This window comes from Aquarana catesbeiana, linkage group LG12 (genome assembly GCF_042186555.1).
Source record: "Aquarana catesbeiana isolate 2022-GZ linkage group LG12, ASM4218655v1, whole genome shotgun sequence".
Lineage (NCBI taxonomy): Eukaryota > Metazoa > Chordata > Amphibia > Anura > Ranidae > Aquarana > Aquarana catesbeiana.
In genome coordinates, this window is record NC_133335.1 from 67,601,440 (window position 1) to 67,626,538 (window position 25,099).

Here is a 25,099-nt window from a genome sequence, read left to right on the forward strand (position 1 = left end):
ATGGTTAGTGTTTGGCTGAAGCCATTTATTATCAATCAACTCTGTTTACTCTTTTAAAATCATAATGACAACAGAAACTACCCAAATAATCCTGATCAAAAGTTTACATACCCTGGTGATTTTGGCCTGATAACATGCACACAAGTTGACACAAAGGGGTTTGAATGGCTATTAAAAGGTAACCATCCTCACCTGTGATCTGTTTGCTTGTAATTAGTGTGTGTGTATAAAAGGTCAATGAGTATCGTGACCCCTGACAGACCCTTGCATCTTTCATCCAGTGCTGCACTGACATTTCTGGATTCTGAGTCATGGTGAAAGCAAAAGATTTGTCAAAGGATCTGCAGGAAAAAGTAGTTGAACTGTATAAAACAGGAAAGGAATATAAAAAGATATCCAAGGAATTGAGAATGTCAATCAGCAGTGTTCAAACTCTAATCAAGAAGTGGAAAATGAGGGGTTCTGTTGAAACCAAACTACGGTCAGGTAGACCATCTAAAATTTCAGCCACAACTGCCAGGAAAATTGTTCGGGATGCAAAGAAAAACCCACAAATGACTTCAGATAAAATACAGGACTCTCTGAAAACATGTGGTTGTTTCAAGATGCACAAGGAGGCACTTGAAAAAAAGATGGGCTGCATAGTCGAGTTGCCAGAAGAAAGCCATTACTACGCAAATGCCACAAAGTATCCCACTTAAAATACGCCAAACAGCACAGAGAGAAGCCTCAAACCTTCTGGCACAAAGTCATTTGGAGTGATGAGACCAAAATTGAGCTTTTTGGCCACAACCATAAACACTACATTTGGAGAGGAGTCAACAAGGCCTATGATAAAAGGTACACCATTCCTACTGTGAAACACGGAGGTGGATCGCTGATGTTTTGGGATGTGTGAGCTACAAAGGCACAGGAAATTTGGTCAAAATTGATGGCAAGATGAATGCAGTATGTTATCAAAAAATACTGGAGGAAAAATTGCATTCATCAGCTAGGAAGCTGCGCATGGGACGTACTTGGACATTCCAACGTGACAATGATCCAAAACACAAGGCCAAGTCAACCTGTCATTGGCTACAGCAGAATAAAGTGAAGGTTCTGGAGTGGCCATCTCAGTCTCCTGACCTCGATATCATTGAGCCACTCTGGGGAGATCTCAAACCTGCAGCTCATGCAAGACAGCCCAGAAATTTACAGGAACTGGAGGCTTTTTGCCAAGGGGAATGGGCAGCTTTACCATTTGAGAAGATAAAGAGCCCTATCCACAAATACCACAAAAGACTTCAAGCTGTCATTGATGTTAAAGGGGCAATACACGGTATTAAGAACTGGGGTATGTAAACTTTTGATCAGGGTCATTTGGGTAGTTTCTGTTGCCATTATGATTTAAAAAGAGTAAACACAGTTGCTTGATAATAAATGGCTTCAGCCAAACACTAACAATGAGTGAAAGAAATGTTTTTGTGTCATCAGTCATATTCTCTGAAAAATTGCCAAGAAATCATAAATTCTGCCAGGGTATATAACTTATAACAGTATATAACTTATGAGCACAACTGTAACTACCATTGTTACAAAATGGATATGTTGGATTGACACATTGTATAGCAATAAATAGGACATAAATATTTTCTGAGCTGGTATTTCCTATGGCTTAATTGAAGGGCTGTATAGAGGCTTTTTTACATGTATGCTTTTTTTATATATATTTTAATATGTCATTAAACATTTTTTTTAAAGATCCATCATTGTAATTTTTTTATGTGACAAGTACATGTAGTACTTTGTCCCATGTTCCTAAATGTTTTATAACCATAGTTATGAATTTCTAATTTCCCCCCCATAGTTATGAATTTCTAATTGGCCAATCCTGACAACAGCTATGAAAGAGACGGCTGATTCGTAGCTGCAGCTTGTTTTGGCTGTGAACACTTTCCAAGACAAGCAATAGCAAGTAGAATGCACTGGCTGATATGTCCCCCCTCCACTTGCATTCCTTTTACACTTGCTGGGCTTGGAAGTGTTCACAGCTGAGACAAGCTACAGTTATGAATTGGCTGCCTACATTATAATGTTTTTTTGTTTAGTTGTGGCACGGGGGGGGGGGGGGGGGGGTTAGTACGGGAACATTGCTGTTCAATTCTGTTAATTAGATCCATTAAGCATAACTGGTGTTAACATGAGAAAAACATGTTTTACGTTTTTAATTTAAGTAGTTATATGTGAATAATATTTGCCCCTACCTCTGTGGATTTGGTACAGTTTTGTAGCTTGCATTTAGTTGGCACAACATTGCCATGACAATCAACAGGCTAGTTAATAAGAACACCAGTATCTCCTGTTGGTCAAATTTAGTTTAAATTACACATTTGTGTTGTTTTTTTTTTTTTTTTTTTTTTTTTATTTAGTTACCCCATATCCCCCCCCACATCCACAGATAAAAAAAAAAAAAAAAGTTACCCTTAAATGCACTTTAAATCATGGCTCCTCCTTAAAGTGTTACTAAACCCACAACAGTAAAATCAGTCTGTATATGCAGTAAAGCATGCCTGTAATACTCACTGTGGAACCTAAGGGGTTAATCCTCCGCATTATGTGAAAAGGCTGTTTGATCCTGGCTTCTCTGATCCTCTCCTCCTTCCATTGTCCCCTGAAAATTTCCTGATAACACAGAGTCTATGGAGTCAGGCTGCACATGCTCAGTTTGGTGTGTATTGCTAGTGTTTTTTTTTTTTTCTTGGGAGAGTGCATGTGAAAGACCGCTGCGCAAATACAGTGTGACATAAAATATTGCAACGTCTGCCATTTTATTCTCTAGGGTCTCTGTTAAGAAATATATATAATGTTTGGGGGCGCTAATAATTTTCTAGCAAAAATACTGATTTTAACTTGTAAGCAACAAGTGTCAGAAAAAGGCTTAGTCTTTAACCACTTAAGGACCAGGCCCATTTCTGACATTTGTTGTTTAAGTTAAAATCAGTATTCTTTGCTAGAAAATTACTTAGCACCCCAAACATATATTGTTTTTAAGCAGAGATCCTAGAGAGAATAAAATGGTGGTCGTTGCAATACTTTTTCACACCGTAGTTGCGCAACGGTCTTACAAACGCAATTTGTTTTGGGAAAAAAATTACACTTTTTTAAAAATAAAAATAAGAAAACAGTAAAGTTAGCCCAATTTTTTTGTATAATGTGTAAGATGTTCTGCCAACTAAATTGATACCCAACATATCATGCTTTATAATTGCGAATGCTCGTGGAATGGTGACAAACTACAGTACCTGCATCTGATTCTGTGATTTTACTTTGCCAAACCAATCTCCATAGGCGACAAATTTTTTTAACCACTTCACGACCGGCCACTGTATATATACGTCATTTTTTTAAAGATGGATATCTCGGTAACGGCAGCAGCTGCTGCCACAACCGAGGTATCCATTTTAGGGCCGGCGTTTCTGTACACGATAATGGTGGTCTCTGCGGTGGGTTCGCCGCGAGATCACCGTTATCGGCGGCGGGAGAGGTGCCACCCCCCCTCCCGCCGCTCTCCCGTGCCCTCCGCCGCTTATCGGAGCCGTCGGTAGCGGCGGAGGAGATCGGGACCTGTCACCACTGAGGTACTGAGACGAGTGAGGCCAAGATGGCCCCCACCCGTCTCTATACCATGTGACGGCCAGAGCGACGTCATTACGTCGGCTCCGCCTACTTCTCTTAAAGGCACAATTTTTTTTGTGTCATTTTTTTAAACGACTTTTTTTTTTTTTTTTTTTGCATTTTAGTCTAAATATGAGATCTGAGGACTTTTTGACCCCAGATCTCATATTTAAGAGGACCTGTCATGCTTTTTTCTATTACAAGGGATGTTTACATTCCTTGTAATAGGAATAAAAGTGATCCAAATATTTTTTTTTTTAAAACAGTGAAAAAATAAATAAAGTAAAATAAATAATAAAAAAAAATAAAAATTTTAAAGCGCCCTGTCCCGACGAGCTCGCGCGCAGAAGCGAACGCATACGCGAGTAGTGCCCGCATATGAAAACGGTGGTCAAACCACACATGTGAGGTATCGCCACGACCGGTAGAGCGAGAGCAATAATTCTAGCCCTAGACCTCCTCTGTAACACAAAACATGCAACCTGTAGAATTTTTTTAAACGTCGCCTATGGAGATTTTTAAGGGTAAAAGTTTGACGCTATTCCACGAGCGGGCGCAATTTTGAAGCGTGACATGTTGGGTATCAATTTACTTGGTGTAACATTATCTTTCACAATATAAAAAAAATTGGGCTAACTTTACTGTTGTCTTATTTTTTTATTCAAAAAAGTGAATTTTTTCCAAAAAAAGTGCGCTTATAAGACCGCTGCGCAAATACGGTGCAAAAAAAAGTATTGCAATGACCGCCATTTTATTCTCTAGGGTGTTAGAAAAAAAACAATATATAATGTTTGGGGGTTCTAAGTAATTTTCTAGCAAAAAAACCTGTTTTAAACATGTAAACACCTAAAATCCAAAATGAGGCTGGTCTTTAAGTGGTTTAACAGGTTACCTGTTTAGAGTATCAGAAGAGGTCTAGTGCTAGAATTTTTGCTCTCACTCTAACAATCGTGGCAATACCTCACACATGTGGTTTGAACGCCGTTTACATATGTGGGCGCGACTTGCATATGCGTTCGCTTCCGCTCAGAGTGACGAGCGCTTTAAATGTTTATTTTTTTTTCTTATTTATTTTTATTGTAAACATCCCTTGTAATAGAAATAAGCAGGACAGGGCCTCTTTAAAGTGAGATCTGGGGTCAAAAAAACCTCAGATCTCACATTTACACTTAAAGGAAAAAAAAAAGAAAAAGTCACTTTATGTTTTCACATAAAAAAAAAAAATAATGGGCCCTTTAAGGCCGGAGGGCAGAAGTGACGCTTGACGTCGCTCTGGTCCTCCAAGGCATAGTCAAATGGGGGCCATCTTGCCCTCACTCAACTTCCTGCCCATCACTCCATCGCATCGGATCGTTTCCGCCACTGCTGATAATCTGATCTCCGGTAAGCAGCGGAAACGCTCGGGAAGAGGCGGACACACCTCTCCTGCTGCCCATAAAAGTGATTCCGTGGTGAGGATCGCCCACTGTGTAAAGATATACTGGGGTTATGGCAGCAAGCTGCTGCCATAATCCCGGTATGTAACATCAAAGTAGTAATGTACATACACAATGGGTGGCCTGGAAATGGTTAAACTGACCTCATTTACAGACCGAAGTTCATCCCTTTGCTCTAAAAGAACCAAATGATACAATGTTTCCTTTCAATCTCAGTACTTTGCTGGCTTTTTTTTTTTTTTTCACTCTGTGCAGAGAACGGCTCTGCACTTGTTAAATGAATCGTGGAAATGCCACATTAAGATTGTGGGGGTGATTGAATTGAGATTGCGATGGTGTAGTGGGTAGCACTCTCACCTAGCAGTAAAAAGGGTCGCTGGTTCAAATCCCAACCACTACACTACCTGCCTGGAGTTTGCATGTTCTCCCTGTGCCTGCGTGGGTTTCCTCCGGGTACTCCGGTTTCCTCCCACACTCCAAAGACATGCTGGTAGCTTAATTGGCTTCTGTCCAAAATTGGCCCTAGTATATGAATGGGATTTGGGGACCTTGGATTGTGGGCTCCTTGAGGGTAGGGTGCAATGTATGTGTGGAGCGCTGTGTAAATTGACAGCGCTATATGGGTACCTTAAATAAATAAAAATATAATAAATGAGCATCTTAATGAGACACAATGTAGACACACATACACAGTTATCCCACAAAAGCGAGTACACCCCTCACATTTTTGTAAATATTTTATTCTATCTTTTCATGTGACAACACTGAAGAAATTACACTTTGCTACAATGTAAAGTAGTGATTGTACAGCTTGCATAACAGTGTAAATTTGCTGTCCCCTCAAAATAACTCAACACACAACCATTAATGGCTAAACCACTGGCAACAAAAGTGAGTACACCTCAAGTGAAAATTTTCAATTTGGGGTCCAAAGTATCAATATTTGGTGTGGCCACTATTATTTTCAAGCACTGCCTTAACCTTCTTGGGCATGGAGTTCACCAGAGCCTCTCTGGTTGCCACTGGACTCCTCTTCCACTCCTCCATGACGACATCATGGAGCTGGTGGATGTTGGAGACCCTGCGCTCCCCCACCTTCCATTTGAGGATGCCCCACAGATGCTGAATAGGGTTTAGGTCTGGAGACATGCTTGGCCAGTCCATGACCTTTACCCTCAGCTTCTTTAGCAAGGCAGTGGTCGTCTTGGAGGTGTGTTTGGGGCCGTTATGTTGGAATACTGCCCTGCGGCCCAGTCTCCGAAGGGAGGGGATCATGCTCTGCTTCAGTATGTCACAGTACATGTTGGTATTCATGGTTCCCTCAATGAACTGTAGCTCCCCAGTGCCGGCAGGACTCATGCAGCCCCAGACCATGACACTCCCACCACCATGCTTGACTGTAGGCAAAACACACTTGTCTTTGTACTCCTCACCTAGTTGCTGCCACACACGCTTGACACCATCTGAAACAAATAAGTTTATCTTGGTCTCATCAGACCACAGGACATGGTTCCAGTAATCCACGTCCTTAGTCTGCTTGTCTTCAGTAAACGGTTTGCGGGCTTTCTTGTGCATCATCTTTAGAAGAAGCTTCCTTCTGGGACGACAGCCATGCAGACCAATTTGATGTAGTGTGTGCTGTATAGACTGAGCACTGACAGGCTGACCCCTCACCCCTTCAACCTCTGCAGCAATGCTGGCAGCACTCATATGTGTATTTCCCAAAAACAAACTCTGGATATGACGCTGAGCACGTGCACTCAACTTCTTTGGTCGACCATGGCGAGTCCTGTTCTGAGTGGAACCTGTCCTGTTAAACCGCTGTATGGTCTTGGCCACCGTGTTGCAGTTTCATGGTCTTGGCAATCTTCTTATAGCCTAGGCCATCTTTATGCACAGCAACAATTCTTTTTTTCAGATCCTCAGAGTTCTTTGCCATGAGGTGCCATGTTGAAATTCCAGTGACCAGTATGAGAGAGTGAGAGCGAGAACACCAAATTTATTCACACCTGAGACCTTGTAATACTAACGACTCGCATGACACCGGGGAGGGAAAATGGCTAATTGGGCCCAATTTGGACATTTTCACTTAGGGGTGTACTCACTTTTGTTGCCAGCGGTTTAGACATTAATGGCTGTGTGTTGAGTTATTTTGAGGGGACAGCAAATTTATACAAGCTGTACACTCACTACTTCACATTGTAGCAAAGTGTAATTTGTACAGTGTTGTCACATGAAAAGATATATTAAAATATTTACAAAAATGTGAGGGGTGTACTCACATTTGTGAGACAGTGTATATACACACACACACATACTGTATATACAGATGAGCCAAAACGCAAGTTGTAAACTTGTAAACACTTTAATGGCTGAGAGCTTCCTCTTTATTTCCAGTGTCTCTACCCCATTATCTCTGCCCACGTAAGTGCTAAATTACCTTACTTTGCCATAACCTTAAAATAAACAGATATAAAAACATTTATACAGTTTTCGTACAAAAAAAAAAAAAAAAACCCTTTACATAAACTCAAAATGTATTAACAGAACCCGTCCAGACGGGCTCAAACCGGAGCACACCATACAATCCAGTGATATGGCCTATGGCTGTACACAGGTGCAGGTGTGTACACACACAAACATTGCAATAAGTATTTTTGAACATAAGTATCGATCTATACAGAAGTATCAGTCTGTCTGCAGATATGGGTGTATATATAACCACACAAGTTTATGTAAAAAAAACAAAAAAAAAAACTAGTAACCCACAAGTGAGTAGATTTAGGCTCTTGGTTCCTTCGCTGCCCTGTAGAAATGCCATCTAGTTGGGCAGTATGAGTAATGATATACGTTTTCACCAGTCTACTCAAAAAACATTCTATTTTTTAACAGGTATATTTCTTAGGCAATTGATAATGTAAGAACTGAAGATCATATGAAGAATAAGTCGCTTATTTAAAGCTATTCTATCATTTAAACTGAAACACTTAACTATTATATCAGTGGATATGTTCTTGTTGGGCACTTGATTACCTGGAGTATGTCTTTATTCTGAGCATCCTTTGTGTGTTATATAAGAGGGGGCAGTAGGACATCCAGGCATGATTCGAGCCCCCTTATAGCAGCAGTAAAGTCCATTATTACAGCTCTTCGCTGACTGCATCTGCCAGCCATCATAGATGTTGGATCAGGTGATTGTTATTACATGTCTATAGGCGGCTGAAAGGGACTTTGTCATTAAGCCAAAATTCCCCAGAAAAGCTGTACATGTAAAAAAAAAAAAACTAAAAATATGTAAATACTTATATCCGATGCAATGCCGAATGCCGCTCAAAAGAAACCGGCCCCCTGAAGTCTGCAAGGAAACGTACTGTAGTAGAGTGGCAGTCGCTGAGTGCTGCAAGGGTCACAGACAATTGACACACATGGAAGTGTCAGGTTTTCCAGTAGACTCCTCATAGGAATGGTGTTTAGTGGTGCAGAGAGCAGAAATATTTACACTACTTTTTCAGGTACAGCTTTTCTGGAGAAGTTTGGTTTACTGAAGGGGTCACTTTAAGGCAGACATTCTCAGCTTATATCTGAGGAACCTATTGGGGAACCCCTGTCAAAACCATATAATTGGCGGTCAGAGGGAAAAAAAAAACTTCAATTATATTGGCCAGCAGTGGGAAGAATGCCACCCATACAGTTAGCTAAAAAAATCATGGATGTCATGCCGTTGACTCTGCCAAGTGGCGTTGGCCTTGGAACACCCTCAATGGGTGGCCAACCAGCCCCAGCTCAAGGAACCCCTAGTAATCTCTGGAGGAAACCTAGAGTTCCATAGAACCCTGGTTGATAAGTGTCTGCCTTAAGGCCTAACGGGTATATGCTAAGGAAGGGATAATAAATGAAAAGGGATTTATAACGGAAACCCAAAAGTAAGCCAGTAAGTTACCGACTCTCACCTAAATCAGCCCTAATGAGTGTCTGTATATGTAATGAGTGTCTGTATATCTACAACCTGATTCGCATGAAAAGGGTAATTAGAATACTCAGAGTAAGTGCAAATTCTGAGTAATAATTATGAGCTGTAAAGTAGTTTTTGAAGTGTCTCTTGCTTTTCGTTCCACATTTTGATGATTGTATTTTATATACAGATTGTATCTGTAAATGCTAGTGGTCATCAGGATATATAGGTATCACCCCTGTGTAACAAAGCTCCAGTTTTGCTAAAAAAAAAACCATACAACTGCTACACAAGCCATTTTGTAATTGAATGCTATTAAAAATTACCTTTCCATTTCACTTTGTAGCCAATGTGATTTTCTAACCAGCCCCCGCCCCGAAAAAATGAAAATGACATTCACTGCAATATGGCAACCTGGATGGGGTTCTGTACAAGGCTAGTGTACCAAATCTCAGATATCTAAATTCCCTGCTGTGCAACTGGCTCAATCCAGTCAAAGCATCTCTTGCAATAAGGCAATTCAGTCTGCATGAGACATTTTCAAAAACTGACCATACAAATGGCAATTTTAAGTCAATTTGAACCACTTTCCATTTACCAGGAATTACACACAATTGCACGTAATTGCCAGAAACTAGGCAATCTACCGCCTCCATGAGTCCTAAACTAAGCAATCTACCACGAGAATTTAAAAAGGTGCATCAAAAACAAAGAAACGATAGCAATAACCTCAAAAGCAATCAGATGTTTCTGATTCAGTTGGGGCAATTTTGATTCCATCTCCTTGTGGTTTGTCAAGTGCACTAGTCACTTGATTTGAAATTTTACAAAAAATGGAATGAAAAGTTTGATATCACACAATGCTCTGTGAATGGCCCATAGGAAGTTGAAGCTTAGGCAAAAAAAAAAAAAAAATTCCCTAAAGCTTTAGTAATATAACCTACCTCTGTAGACAGCCAGATCGTACAGAAATCTAAGCAAGGATGCCTGTCCTCTTCTATGGTTATTAGCTCTGAATCTTCTGTGAAGCTGCAGTGAACAAGCCCCTTCCTCCTCCATTGAGAAAAGTTTTTTCATTGATTATACCTGCATGTAATAGGATCTGTGAATGGGGAGAGAATCTCATGACTCATCAGACTCTTCTCCATTGACAGATCCTGTTACATGCAGTGTACACTATGAAACAACTTTTCTCAATGGAAGAGAAGGGGGCTGGTCCCTGTTGTTCACTGCGGCTTCACAAAAGACGGAGCTATTAACACCTCTCAGTTCCAGAGGTTCAGCAACAGGTAGAGGATGGGGTATCACAACTACAGGATCCTACTACCTGAACAACGTTGGACATCCTTCATTACAGGTAATGGCTGCATTGGAGAAATAAGCAGTAAGGAAGCGCAGGCAAGGTGCGTATAAGGAGGTCAGGGAGGCACCTTTGCAGAGACAAACTGGGGGGAGATGTACTAAATCACATGTACACAGTCTGGTGCAACTGTGCACAGTAACCAATCAGCTGCCAGGTTTTATTAGCAATGCTTAATAGAACAAGCTGAAGTTAGAAGCTGATTGGTTACTATGCAGAGCTGCACCAAATTCTGTGTGCCCAGTTTAAGTAAATCTCCCCCCGTGGGTGTGTGTATAAAAAATTTGCAGAGTTACTCATTCTGTGAACTGCATGTACATTTGTTCTGTACGAATGGGGGAAAAAAATGTAAGGTTATTAGGCTCTGTTCTCTCCAGGTCAATTGTTTTTCATTAACACAGAGTGGAGTAATTCAGAAAAATACTGCATTATGGCCACAAGATGGAGTTGATGATCACAGGAAATAAATACTTATTTACTATGGTCGTCAACTCCATCTAGTTGCCATAATGCAGCATTTTTCCAAACCACTCTAAAGACTAATATTCTTTTAGTGGCATCTACAGTCCTTTTACAATTGTTCAGCAATACACATGAATGTACTCAGCTTAATTTATTTTTATTAAGCTGCTATAATGTTTTTTTTTTTATTGATATGATTTACAATCAATTTGTTCATAGCATGCAGCAGGCTGTGCCATTTGCTTAGTGGTTCTGAAGAGTGACTGGGGTTGATTTACTAAAACTGGGAGTGCAAAATCTGGTGCAGCTGTGCATGGTAGCCAATCAGCTTCTAACTTCAGCTTGTTCAATTAAGCTTTGATAAAAAAAAAAACCTGGAAGCTGATTGGTTTCTATGCAGAGTTGCTCCAGATTTTGCACACTCCAATTTTAGTAAAATAAACCCCAGTGTATTTTACTCTCCCCTGCTGCAAATTTATTAATCTTTATAATCTAACTTATCACAGCAATGATATTTTCTGATATACAGATAACTACTAAAAAGGAGAATTTCCCCAACTACTCACAAAATACAATCATGAGATTATGATACATAAGTATGTGAAAATGTAAGTCACCGTGAAAACAAATCATTTATTAGGGTGCACAGTGCAGCCACCCCAAGTAGCCAATCAGAAATAATTTCTTTAACTGGGTAACTGAAATCGGATTGGCTGCTATAGGCTACTGCATTCTGCACATTATTCTGGCTCTTTGTGTTGCCTTATTAAATATGCCAGAATTATTATGATGGATTTTCTGTTATGAGCTGTGAATATCTGAATATGATACACACATGTAACGCTCACCGACCCCCACCTAAAACTACAGAGGTGGCGGGTTCCTTGTAGTCATTTGAAACTTTAAATGAATACACTGTGATGAGGACAGCTTTGCTTTACCTTACCCTCTGAGTCCTCTCATATGCACATTTACATACTGTATATCACCCAAATTCCCACAACATACAGCTTCATTAAGCATTTTTTTTGCTGCACAAAAAGAGCAAAATCTCTGTTATATAAATAAACCCCTGTACATCTACCTCCGAACGACACATAACATATATAGCAATAATTTTAAACTCCCAGTAATAAGTATGTACACAATTCTGTAGCCTGCATACCTTCATATGCAGCAATGCAACTATATATATATATAATTTCTATATATACTGTTATTTCCATTCTGATCCCCCCATAAGAAAATAGCACAAATGAGACTATACATGTCATCTTCTTACAAAAATATCTGTCCATGACCCTTTCAAAGCCACCAATCCAGTCCTTAAGTCCCAGCTGAAAAAAATGTCAGCAGTGCAGTAGGTGGCTATACATACAGTATAGGGTAAACATGATACAGCATTTTATATGGCACAGGTTGCGGAATGTCCTCGGCACCACCGTACCGTAGGCAGTACACCATGAGGTGAGGTCTATGGCCAATCAGCAGCTTGTCTTGCACAGTCCGATCACTGTGCGCTGGGTTCTAGCTTGTAGGACAGCTCAAACAAGAGGTTCTGGTTGTCGATGACCTGGAACTGGCGCACATAAGCCTTATTCTGTAGGTGAGTTGGGGAGACATCTGTGTCCAGCCCTAAGCAATAAAGAAAGACAAAGAAAGATGGTCATTGTAAATAAGAACCACAAATTAAGGAAGAGATGAAGACACATACATGTTCCTTGTGAATGTGTGTAAAGGAGGCTTGGTCTACTCTGCAAGCCTTTTGGACTTTTAGCATGTAGCTATATAATGGGAGGGTGCAGCAGACAGTCGGGTTGTGTGTTTACGATAAAAGTCATGTAATTCTATGAGCCTATGCGTTTTCTCTTTCCCCTTGGTGGGCTACCTGTAATGGGCAACCAAACAATAACCTGACTGGAAATGGTAGATGAGACGCCTCAGCTCATAAAGGGTGAGCTTCAAGCATTTGAGAACATCACATAGCATATAGTAATGCAGCAAGCCTCTTTATAGCTCATGTAGCACAGGGATTGTAGCAATTAACCAATATTTGGCCCTTGTTGCGGTCGAGGCTTGAACTGTGTGTTGATGTAGCTTCCAGCGATATGGATTTCCATGTTACCAATATTTTGGATCTTTTCAAAATAAGAACGTAAAAAGACAAACACCTCATTATTATATTAAGTACCCCAGATGATGGCTTTTTAGCTGAAACGCGTCGGGTTGACCCACTTTCACATACCGCTTCAGTTCTAGTATTTACATGAATGCTTTTGATTATCTTCCATCATGGGAGTTTACAATTTAATATATTTTATTCATTTTTTTTGCCAAACGGTATCATGCTATGCAAGTTTTTTTCAATCTATTGCCGCATGGTATGTGAACACCGCACTTCTGATCCCCATTGAAGTACTACCTTTATGTTGCCATCTGAGATCGTTTTTGCCAAGTTGTAGACCTGATCCAGGATTCGTTGTGCCTGCCCAGGGAGATGTACCGTTCCAGCCAGCTAGTTCCAAAGTTTTTTGTGACTTGAGTGGTATAAGCCTGTTCAAGTCATCAACATCTGGTAAGCCCCCTTCTGTTCCACTGGTGGTGGCTTACTCACTATTTTCAGTCTCTCTGAAGTGTTGACGTTTGATGAGCATCTGTCTATATGCTTCCAGAATATCCTTCTTCTTGGACTTTCATTTACACACCGGTTCACTATATTCTGGACTTTTGTTTTTCATTAGGTAATTTTTGTGTTTGCATATTGGCACTTTATTCACATTTATAATAACTATTGTGGTATTATTATTTTATTTATTAATTTTTACTACTATTTATTTATTTCCATCAAGGATATTTATGTATATATGCATTGCATTACACATGTAACACGTCAGTTTTATATGTTTTGTACACTGAGATTATTCTAATATTAGTATTAGAGAGCTTACCCTAATACTATCTTAATGGTCACACATGGTTGCACATTTTTTGTTATGGTTTAATAGCGCTACACTTTTACATTCAAACACCTCATTATTGCATTGTACAAGCAGGGTGAGGGAGAAGACCGAGAGCACAGCCTATACCTGGGAGTGTTGAAGCGTGTAATTGTGAATGTACTATATCTGGACTTATCAAATATGGTGCCTATTTTTCTCCCCTAGATATATGCCATTATCATTGCCTTTATATTGTTAAAGTAAAGCGCTTGGCCCCTTTGAATAGATAATGCTCTTATGGCGGTCTTTAAAATATAGAGCTTTGCTTTTCCCTTTTTGGGATGTGAATACTGTATTCTAGATCAAGGTAATTTGGCTGCCTGATACCATATGACTCAGTGGCTATCTTTGGATCTTTATATTATGGCATCCTGTTTCCCTTGTACATATTCTGAGTAATGATGGACTAATGGGAATATGGCCGCCGGAGCCTTTACTATTAAGTTGGTCTTGAGTAAAATGGCCCCCAATTCATTCCGGCTAATTGTTTGTTAATTGGTGGCAATTAGCAGCCTATTCGTGGAGCAGGGACCATCATGTCAGCATGCTAGTGTCCCCTAAAGATGTGCCTTAGCAAGAAAAGTGTAGAGACAGAGCTATGTGCTGATGTCACTCTGCCACTTCTGGGACAGGCAGACATCTTTATAAGTGCGCTCCCAATTTCTTTGCCATGCTATGCTGGATATTGAAGTTTTTTGCTTTTAATGCTTGATTTTGGTACCAATGTGCTTTTAACTCTCTTGTAATAAAAAGATATAATTTTTTATAAAATACTACACTACATGAAGTCCTTTTTTGGCGCCATATGGTGAGTGGTCTTCCCCCACACAGCCATACTGATGTGATGACTGCCCCCTGGTGATAAGGAACGTGATGGTTCTGAGACATTTAAAGACTAGCGGAGTCTGATGGTTTACTGATGTTTGCTGCTTTAGCTTTGCAGCTTATTAACTGGTGATTGTATAGTGGTGGGGGCTGGATACACAGCGGTGCAATTTACTCCTAGTTGGTGGAAGAATCACACAAACACAATTTTTGTTGTAATACATAAGTGGACTTTATTACTTGTTTTTTCTATCTACTGGCTCATTACCCTTAAAGGGATTTTACTTAAATATCTGCTTTTCTGCACAACAGTAGGACTATTGTGTTACTGTCACTTGTTTTATGTTTACTTTTGTTATTCGTCTGTTATTTAATAGTTGTTTTTTTAGCGCTGCATATTTAGACTATCCTATACCTGGCAGTGTTGCAGCAGCCAGCTCGGGTGGTGAACAGGTGATTGTGACCTTATCCCTGAAGTTCCACTGGCACACTCAAAGTATATCTGTGATATAGTCTTCAAATATGAGATGCGGCTTGCCTATGGACCAGAAGGTTCTAGAGGCCTCTCAAAGTGTACAATTGAAATGTACTCCTGATCAGGCCTATTAGTTGCAGAAGTGACTGGAACATGTATACGATTTAGAGCCAGTGAGAAGGATTCGGACCACGCCACGCCATTCCTACAAAGCTGTCATTTCAGGTTCTTGGGTAGAACTGACTGAACAACCCAGTCCCTGGTTGGTCTATCCTTCATGTGCATGGTGCATTTGGTATTATATGTGGAGGGAAAAATCCCAAAAGCACCTTGGGCTGCCAAGTTTAAAAAAAGTAAATCCATGATTCCCCCCCAATTTTTTCATTTGGAAATGTAGAAGTAGACTTTCAACTTCATATGGCGTTTCCCAAGTATGTGATATACTGTACAAGCATAGAAATAATATGCATGCCTAATGCAATATCAAATTCTACCACTAGATGGAGACATAGCACTAGAGGTGGCTAATACTGGATCATTTGATGAGAACATTTTCTATGTAATTGGGAGTTGGGCGCATCATTACCATGAAGTGGTGGCCATTTTACTTCTACAAACACATAGAAAAGACTGACACGAGTGTCAATTACATCTGTTGCAGCAAATGAGTTTTTTTTTACCCCCATAATAGAAGATTAAGCCTTACTTGCTGCTATAACAATACCGCTTTAGCTAAGTCATTAGCAGTCTGGCAATGCACATTCTAGGCAGTCACACATATTTGTAAATTAGAGCAAGATGCTATACAGGAGAGAAGAATATTTTTGCACATTCCTCCCCCTCCTCCTCATGGACTTACTCATCTGGCTGCTCCGAAATCTCCGTACGGTCCTCACTTTTTCTGCTATGGCGTGCTGTGAAGAGGAAGAGAGCCAGTTACCATGACAACCTCACACTCCCCTTTTCTTCCATCTGATATTCATACAGTTTGTGGAAACCACGATTAAAGCACGAATCCTACAAAACATGCCATGTCCAGATAGACATGGGTTTACGCTGATTTGGTTAGGCTTTTTTAACCAATAAAAACATAAACTTGCACCTATTAGTGCCAACTTTTGTCCATACTAAAGGTTTCATTTATTACCCTAGGTTCTATGTTTTTGTTTTTATTGGCCTGAGGTACATGCCTTTAATGAGACGCTATTTCTGATTGTATTATATCCAACTTTGGATACATCATTTGTACTATACCATTTGTACTGATGGCTATGAGGAGGATATACCTCAATTGTTCTATTATATTTCTGTACAATGAAAATATATTTGTCTCTAAATGTTTCATTTAAATATATAATGCAGTAAGTCATCCCTAGCTTCACAACCATTAGAACCATTAAAATGGAAAAAACATGCAGCCAGTGAAGGTCTAAACTCCCATCCAGCACACTTTCCTCAGGTCAGTGAATTGCTAGGCTGAGACTGCAGAGCCTGCACCTTTAAAAACAAGACTGCAATCACATCTTATAGATTTCTCTCAGGCCAGGATCTACGGAGGTGCTGGGGTGGGTTGTGCCTCCCCAGATTTCTAAAAGTGCATTCACTGATCCATGAGGAAGTCTGATGGGGACAACTGATGTAGGTGGGACTGTGATGGGGACAACTGATGTAGGTGGGACTGTGATGGGGACAACTGATGTAGGTGGGACTGTGATGGGGACAACTGATGTAGGTGGGACTGTGATGGGGACAACTGATGTAGGTGGGACTGTGATGGGGACAACTGATGTAGGTGGGACTGTGATGGGGACAACTGATGTAGGTGGGACTGTGATGGGGACAACTGATGTAGGTGGGACTGTGATGGGGACAACTGATGTAGGTGGGACTGTGATGGGGACAACTGATGTAGGTGGGACTGTGATGGGGACAACTGATGTAGGTGGGACTGTGATGGGGACAACTGATGTAGGTGGGACTGTGATGGGGACAACTGATGTAGGTGGGACTGTGATGGGGACAACTGATGTAGGTGGGACTGTGATGGGGACAACTGATGTAGGTGGGACTGTGATGGAGACAATTGACGTACAGGGGCACTCTAATGGGAACAACTCATGCAAGGGGGCTCTGTGATCGTTAATGTAAGGAGGCACTCTGATGGGGACATCTGATGTAAAGGGGGCACTCTGATGGGGACATCTGATGTAAGGGGGGGGGGGGATTCTGACAGGGACACTTGATATAAGGAGGCACAAGTACTGTTTAATCGTCCTAATCTAATAACAACTCAATACATATTAGTGTTCCCTGTTCACTTCTGCACCACCTCTGTCTGTAAGACGTTATTTCCGGATTGTGACTCATGATATAGAAGCGCACTGAGTGAACAGGAAATGCCGGTTCCCTGAATCTGTGTCACACTGATGACATCAGGCCCACTGGCTTTTTATACTGCACCCCAGATCAGATCCGGCCCTGATTTTTTCCCTGACTACTGTGGAGGAACATAGGGGTTGATTTACTAAAGGCAAGCAGAGGCAAAGCTTCACTTTGCAAAGAATACCCAATCACATGCAAAGAAAAAAAAAAAAAACTGCATTTTTGCTTGCACATGGTTGGATGATGGAAGTCAGCAGAGATTCTGCTCATTTACTAAGCTCTGGAGCAACTGCACTTTGCAAAGTGCACAGTCTATTTGCCTTGAGTAAATCAACCCCATTGTGTCTGTAAAACTACTTTAATACCAGCACAGGTGGCTGCCGTAAGCCTAAAATGACAATAAATGATATCTTCCAAAAACAATCTATACACATCCACTACCTAATGGCCCTGTAATCTATTTTTCATTAAATTGTTTCTTAATGTGCTTTCCTGCCTCTATGGAACGTCTGCTGTGGGCTCCAGAACTTCTCCTTACCTTCTAATTTCCATTTGTTTGGAATGGTCAGTACACGTTAGTTGCAGTCATGCACACTGCACTATGCACACTACACATCCCATAGTCCATCTCAAGAGTGAGCAAGAGAGTGGGGCTATGTTCTTACATACAATGGAACTATAGAGAACATAGCCACCCTCTTAGGAGGAAGCTGGATCAAAACAGCAGATAAATGGAATTTGGAGGTTTGGGGGAGGATGAGCGCAAGAGAAGGTCATTTTTGAGTTAAAAATACTTGATTATTTTTTTCTCAACCTTTTTACCCCGGAGGAACCCTTGAAATATTTTTCAGGTCTCAGAACCTTTGCAAAAAATTATACCTGCAGTTTGTGGTACATTACCATGATCACTAGATTTCAGGAATTTTAAATAGAAGACTAAAAAAATCTGCCATGCCTAGCATATTTGATGCCCAGGACAGATCTATTTTTACACCCTCCTGTTCTGTTTTTGGTGCATTTTAGGGCACCCGGGAGGCACAGGTGCAATGTCCAGCCCTATTGTCAGCAGCCTGTCAAAACCTACGGCAGACTGAAATACGTGGCAGCTTGACACGGCTGAATGCTTTATCGAGTGGTACTCACGTTTAAGGCTGTATCTGTTGTTTGACCGGAATGCAGAATGCTTGCAGCCTCGGTATGTGTCAGTGAAAGCAAACGGCCATACATGTGTACCTCTCAGTACAGCATCCAGCTCTGCTGCTTATTTTAGCCTGTCAGAGGTTTTGATGGCAGGCAGTGAGGCTGGATAACCGCCCAGTGTGAATGAGGCTTTAATAGTCTCTAGTGATGTGATAGGCAGCATCCAATGGAGTATCATTACAGGAAAGCAGGAAACCATTGCATTCCTTCTAAAGTCTTCAACTGTAAAGACTTGTTCACACCAGGGGCCGCATTATATTGCGACTGCTGGTGTGCGCCGTGACAACAGCAGTACCGCATTGTAAGAATGCATTACATTTTTTTCAACTTCATTTAAAATGTCCCAAAATATTTAATTCTACTTTATCCACTGCGGCGGGTTGCAAAGCAGTGTAGGGCCTTGCAGCACGCCGTGCTGAAAAAACAGAGCATGTCCTACTTTTTTTTGGCTCTGCATTAGTCCAATTAACTCAAAGGACTCGAGACAAATCGCCTTGTTTGTGCGTTGAGACTGCGTTGAGCAAGGCATATGGTGTGAATGGGCCCTAACACAGCAAGTAGTGTCATCTGCCTGGCTGTGCTGTCTGGCAGAGATGTGCAAATCTCAGAATTGGATGATCAGATGCATGCATAGTTTGGCAGGTAAAAGCACCCTAAAGTATAGCTAAAGGTAAAACTAAAAAATAAATGTTGGATAGAGTAGAGATGGATTAGAACCCCTGCTAATTTTTATTACTCTCTGTGCCCCCATTAAGGAGATTCACCCTGTCTATTTGTCCTGTTTACTATTATCATTAAAAGTAAAAAAAAATCCCAAATTCTTGGGTTGTCCTTAGAAACGAGGGGAAATCTTTCAATGGGAACACTAGTTCTGGTGATTTGGGGGTCCCCAAGGAATTCTCTTAATTTGCAGGGATTTCCTCTCACTTCCTGTTTGGCTATGGGACAGGAATTGAAGGAAAATCTCCACAATGGAACACAGATGGCGAAATCAAATCTAACAGGGGTTATAACTCTCCCGTGCTCAATCCAAAATGAAAAAAAAAAAGTTTTGCCTATAGTTCTAATTTAAATGCATTTCATATGAGTAGCGGTTTGCCTTAAATTCAGCTTTTAGGATACCAGCGTCAGGACTCACCATTTTCTCCACATTCACAAGCCCATCAATGAAAGTTTTGCTACCCTCATGTAGAAATGTGAGGTCTGAGGAAAGAAACAGAAAGAATGATGATCACTGTCTGAGGTGAGATGACAGAAAGGAGGATTAAATGGAAAGTGGGACTCAATGTTGAGTACAGTAAGCAAAAACAGGCAGAAGTTGAAGTGAAGGAACCCGTAGAGTTTTAAAATCTGCAGCTTTCATTATAATAAAATCTTGCTATGAATGGTCTGTTTAGGTACGTGTTACCTCACTCTGTCCCTGTCTACCAATCAATGCCCTTGCACTGTCACCCTGGCTTCAGGGTGGTCATTTCAGCACACATTATACAGGCATTGTCCACTGCTGACGCCATCAGCAAACCTGCCCTGGGAAATGTAGACATTGCTGGAGAGCATTCTTGTAGACAAGAAGTGACTGCAAGGAAGCAGCAGGAAATCAGCAGCACCAATATGCAACAAAGGAGGTGAAAAATAGTATTTTATTTAAAAAAGGGGGAAATCATTTATGACATGTGGTGCTTTAGCAAACTAAATATCATTTAACTAGGGGTTTCTTCTACTTTGATCCTGTATTGGCAGATTAAGGCAGTGATGGGGTTTTAATATCTTTTTGAATTTTGGTCTCTATGTGGATACTGTAAAGATGAAAAGGATGGGGTAGAGGTGTGAGGAATTATGAACAGCTCAAGTTTTGTCCAAGCTTACCTTTCAGGATAAGAGGAATAAATGGGATTACTGGGTGTCTCATGCGAGACACCATTTCACGATAGGACTTGTGATTCCTGCATGGATCCTAAAGAAAGGAGGGGGAAAAACTATGTTAGCGGTTTTACCCACCTAGCAAAAAATCCTATAAAAATCTTAAAAACAGTTGCTCAGAGGACATCTGCAAAACATGAGCATAATCTGCAAATTTATGTGAAAAAAAAAAAAAAGAAGTAGTTATGGTAAATTATGCAAATTAAAAGTAAATAACATGCACAAATGGACCTGCCAGTAATCAAGCTGTTCCCTAGGCATGGGGACTATAGAACACCTCTCTATTTTGATACAGAGGGAGGGAGGTGTTCCCAAGTCCTAATACACTTTCTTGTCCTAGGGTGACAAAGCTGCTCGTCCAGAGTAAAGTACAGCGAGTGAGCGTTGTCACCCCAGGACAGGAAGTGTGTCACTGGCAGGATCAGCAGGGGAAAATTAAAAAACAAAAAAACAAAAAGCGTACCAAACAAATTAAAATAATAATCCAGCCACTATGCATGACGGGTAAGTTGCAATATATAACATTTTTGTTTTTGGGTTCAGATACACTTTAACTTTCAAATAACAGACTACACAGTTGTTTGCAAAATTTGGTGAACAAAATATAACTGTGGCTACTTTCAGCCAGTTTTCAGTAAATACACATACAAAGAATCCCCATCTTATAAATCCCTCCTATAAAAATGATCCTTCTGCCCATTACCGTTAAATTCTCAAACTTCCTGAACAGATTCTTAAACTTCCCAGGTAGTTTCTGATGAAAGAAGAAAAGGAGAATAATGTTAACATTTGACTGTGTACATCTATAAATCAATGCACTATATAGCCAGCTTAAAGTGTACCTAAAGGAAAAAAAAAAAAAAAAATTTGGATAGAGTGGAGAGGGATTAGAACACCTGTCAGTTTTTATAACTGTCAGTGCCCCAGTGCCCCTAGGGAAATTAACCTTCTCTATTTGTTATGTTTTCCATTTTTACCAAAAAATGAAAGCAAAAGAAAAACCCAAATTTTGGGTTGTCCCAAGAAAGAATAGAGGGGACATTAGTTCTGCTGACCCTGGTGACAACCAAGGATTCTCACTTTGGAAAAATTTCCTCTCGCTTCCTGTTTTGGGACAGGAAGTAAATGGGACAGTAAGTAAAGGCAAATCTCCCCAATGAGGACATGTATGACCCTATAACCCTACCTTACGCTATCCAAAATTAAAAAAAAATTGCATTTAGTTTTACTTGAAGTCTTTCCACAATCTGTGCGATATTATCACTTTGTTCTTTAGATCTGTAGAATAAGTTGAAAAAAGCTGCAGGCATATATATTAAATATATATATATATATATATATATATATATATATATATATATATATATATATATATATATATATATATATATATATATATATCCTATTCAATAGACAGAAAATACAAATTACTTATTTTATATTAATGAACATAATAAATAAAATATAGTAACATTTTTTACACATCGTCTTTAAACATCCCTTTAGGGGAATAAATAATGAAAATCTAAATTTTATTTTTACCTCCCAGGAAACACGTAGACGGCTTACTGCACCATTGTCCAATCCCATCACTATGGCAAAAAACGATAAGAGATCCTGGTTCTGTTTACATCTGCAGAGAGGGGCGGTGAGGAAACAACAGAGAAGAACACAGAGGGAGAAGGGTTTGGTGATAATGATTGTTCTATGGCAAGTAATGGTTTTATAATGGATAAACAATAAAGACAAAGACTCAATGGAAACTACTGTCAGACTTCTTTCACATTGGGGCGCTTTTCAGGCGTTTTAGCGCTAAAAATAGGGCCTGTAAAGTGCCTGAAAAGCGCCTCGCATGCCTCCCCAGTGTTAAAGCCCGAGTGCTTTAACACTGGGGCGGTGCGCTCCAAGTCCTGCAAGCAGCATCTTTGGAGTGGTGCAGGAGCGGTGTATACACCGCTCCCAAAACGCCCTGCCCATTGAAATGAATGGGTAGCGCAGCTGAAGCGCCTGAAAAGCGCTTCGGCAGCGCTGCAACACTGGCGCTTTTAACCCTTTCCTCTGCCCACTAGCGGCCAAAAAGTGCCGCCATAACAACGGTAAAGCACTGCTAAAACTAGCGCCACTTTACTGCTAACGCCGGCACCGCCCCAGTGTGAAAGGGGTCCAAGGCTGGCCATACACAAATCATTTTCTTCTGGTTGAACGAAAAAAAAATGAACCAATTCCCCCATCCACATCAAACTACTCCCACTGAGTTATTGTATTCTGACAGCGGGGGAGTCTTCCCCACTGTCAGAGTAAATGATCAGCATTGCCAGCTATAGCCTGTGGCACTGATCATTTGGGAAAAACCCAAAAAAGCTGGTTGTACACAAGTTGATTGATAAATCGACTTGTGTACAACCAGCTAGCCCATACATGGATCAAAATTCAGCTGAAATTCCTCCCTGCTGAATCGGACAAATTTCAATCCATGTATGGCCAGCTTTACTAGCTAGCGCAACCTGGCTCTTGATTTGCAGTGATTTGGGTAGACCAGACAGATCCAGTATGTGACAAACAAATTGTGACCCTCCTTTTCCCCTAAGTATGTGCATGCCAAATGACCTGATCAATGGAGGATTAACCAAGAAGAAACGAGAATTGGACAGTTGTAATTCTCCCAATCTGCAGAGAAGTTTTTACATCTCTGACCATCTTCTCTCTTCTGTATAGTCCAATGCACATTCTATACCTCACTGTGTCTTTCATGCCCTGCCATATCCTTTAACGAGGACTGAATCAAACAGTTATTCTAAAGCTGAACATACATTATGCAAATTTCGTCCAATTCCTGATGAACCAGACAAAATTTGCGACATCCTTTGATTGAGCAATCAAAGGAACCTGCAGGCTGAATAGATTAAAGCAATAAGTGTATGGCCAGCTTTATTCTATATCTCACGGTTGCTCAACCAAGGTTTAAATGGAACACTAGGGTTCCTCTCTAGAGGTTGCTAGGGGTTCCTTGAGCAACAAGCAATTTTTGCCTCTCTGATAAGTTTCCAGTGACAACGTTGATCTTTTTAGCTATCTGTAAGGAGGTAATTCTTCCCAATGACCATACGTGTTAGGAGCATTTTTCCCACTGACCATCACACTATTCTATCATAAGTTGTAGATATTTAGTAGGGGTAATATTTAGCAGGGGTTCCCTGAGACCAGAAAGTTATTGCAAGGGTAACTCCATGTTGAAAAGGTTGAGAAAGGCTGCTCTATCCTCATACTTGGTCATGAGTAATGCGTAAGTTCAATGATAGTTCAAAAGTCCATGTCCAAAGGAGGTCTAAACCCCACTAAGCAAAGCACACTAGAAAAGATGATATAGATACTGTGCATTGGCATAAGAAAACCATCATGGAAGCCATTGGAAAATGTCAGTTAAACTTTTGATCTTTGTCTTTCTAGCTGTTTTGCGGAACTAACATTTCCATTTGAACACACAATGGACTGATTTATACATATGGGAGCTGTCAGCCCTAGCAGCCAAATTCCCTTCTTCATTTGAAAGATAAAAGCTTATTGGTTGGTTGAACAACTGCTCTGGCTTTGCTTCTCTTACTTTATCACACGCACACACATACACATACACACACACACTTATCTTCTTGAGGTCATAACTCACATGGCTGCAGTCTTGATGAACTTCTTGAGAAGTTGAGTCCTTCTCGCTGGGGCCTCGCAGAGAAGGGTTTGCGTACTGACCCAGTGCTGTACCTCACTGCAGCGCTGCAGCAGGAGCTCCAGATTGGCTGTTTCTCGGCGCCCTCGCTCTACATGGAACACGTAATCTACAAACTCCAGCTGTGGAAATATAGGATTAATTAAGTCACCATGCCCTACTACATTTACAGATCTATTCTTTTAGGATTTATAATTTATATGAGAATATATATTAAAAGACAATATCCACTTAACCAAAACTGGGAGGCTGTAAAATGTTTATCTGCTAAAGAGGTCTCATTTTAATTACACATTTACATATCTGCTAAACTTCTCAGATTGTAATGGGGGCATAATAGGCAGGTATGGGATTGTCTACCAGTGCTTGTCTCTGAAATGTAAAAACAGATTACGTCGGGAGTAACAAAGCAAGACAATTGCAGCCTGTCCTGCTGTGAAACAACATGGGGTCTGACTAAATAATTTTCTAAACTGCTGAGCATCTTGAGTAACCTATAAAAACATTCCCAAGCAATTCATTGTAATGTGCATGTGTAAAACACAATGGAACGGGGAGTGCAATGGCAAGATTGTTTTATTTAGATGAACACCTTAAAAGGTGCAGAGAATGCCTAAACCCAAGTGGAAAGGATGCATACAGGATGACAATCCGTGTGCATAGCCTAGCAGCTGGGTGTCTCAACTCCCAGTCAATCCTCATATTGGCTGCAT

The 25,099-nt window shown here is 40.5% G+C and overlaps 1 protein-coding gene across 1 annotated transcript in view; it reads right to left on the bottom strand.

Moving 5' to 3' along the window:
• Window positions 1-7,589: 7,589 nt before the first annotated feature.
• Window positions 7,590-25,099, bottom strand: part of RAPGEFL1 (Rap guanine nucleotide exchange factor like 1) — a 97,868-nt gene continuing 80,358 nt past the window's right edge. Inside the window, exons 9-15 of the mRNA XM_073608000.1 lie at window positions 24,330-24,508; window positions 22,208-22,298; window positions 21,369-21,419; window positions 20,612-20,699; window positions 19,884-19,948; window positions 16,023-16,077; window positions 7,590-12,499 (exon numbers count right to left, since the gene is read on the bottom strand). Coding sequence (XP_073464101.1) covers window positions 12,375-12,499; window positions 16,023-16,077; window positions 19,884-19,948; window positions 20,612-20,699; window positions 21,369-21,419; window positions 22,208-22,298; window positions 24,330-24,508 — 654 coding nt within the window. The 3' untranslated portion in view covers window positions 7,590-12,374. The remainder of the gene's footprint in view (window positions 12,500-16,022; window positions 16,078-19,883; window positions 19,949-20,611; window positions 20,700-21,368; window positions 21,420-22,207; window positions 22,299-24,329; window positions 24,509-25,099) is intronic.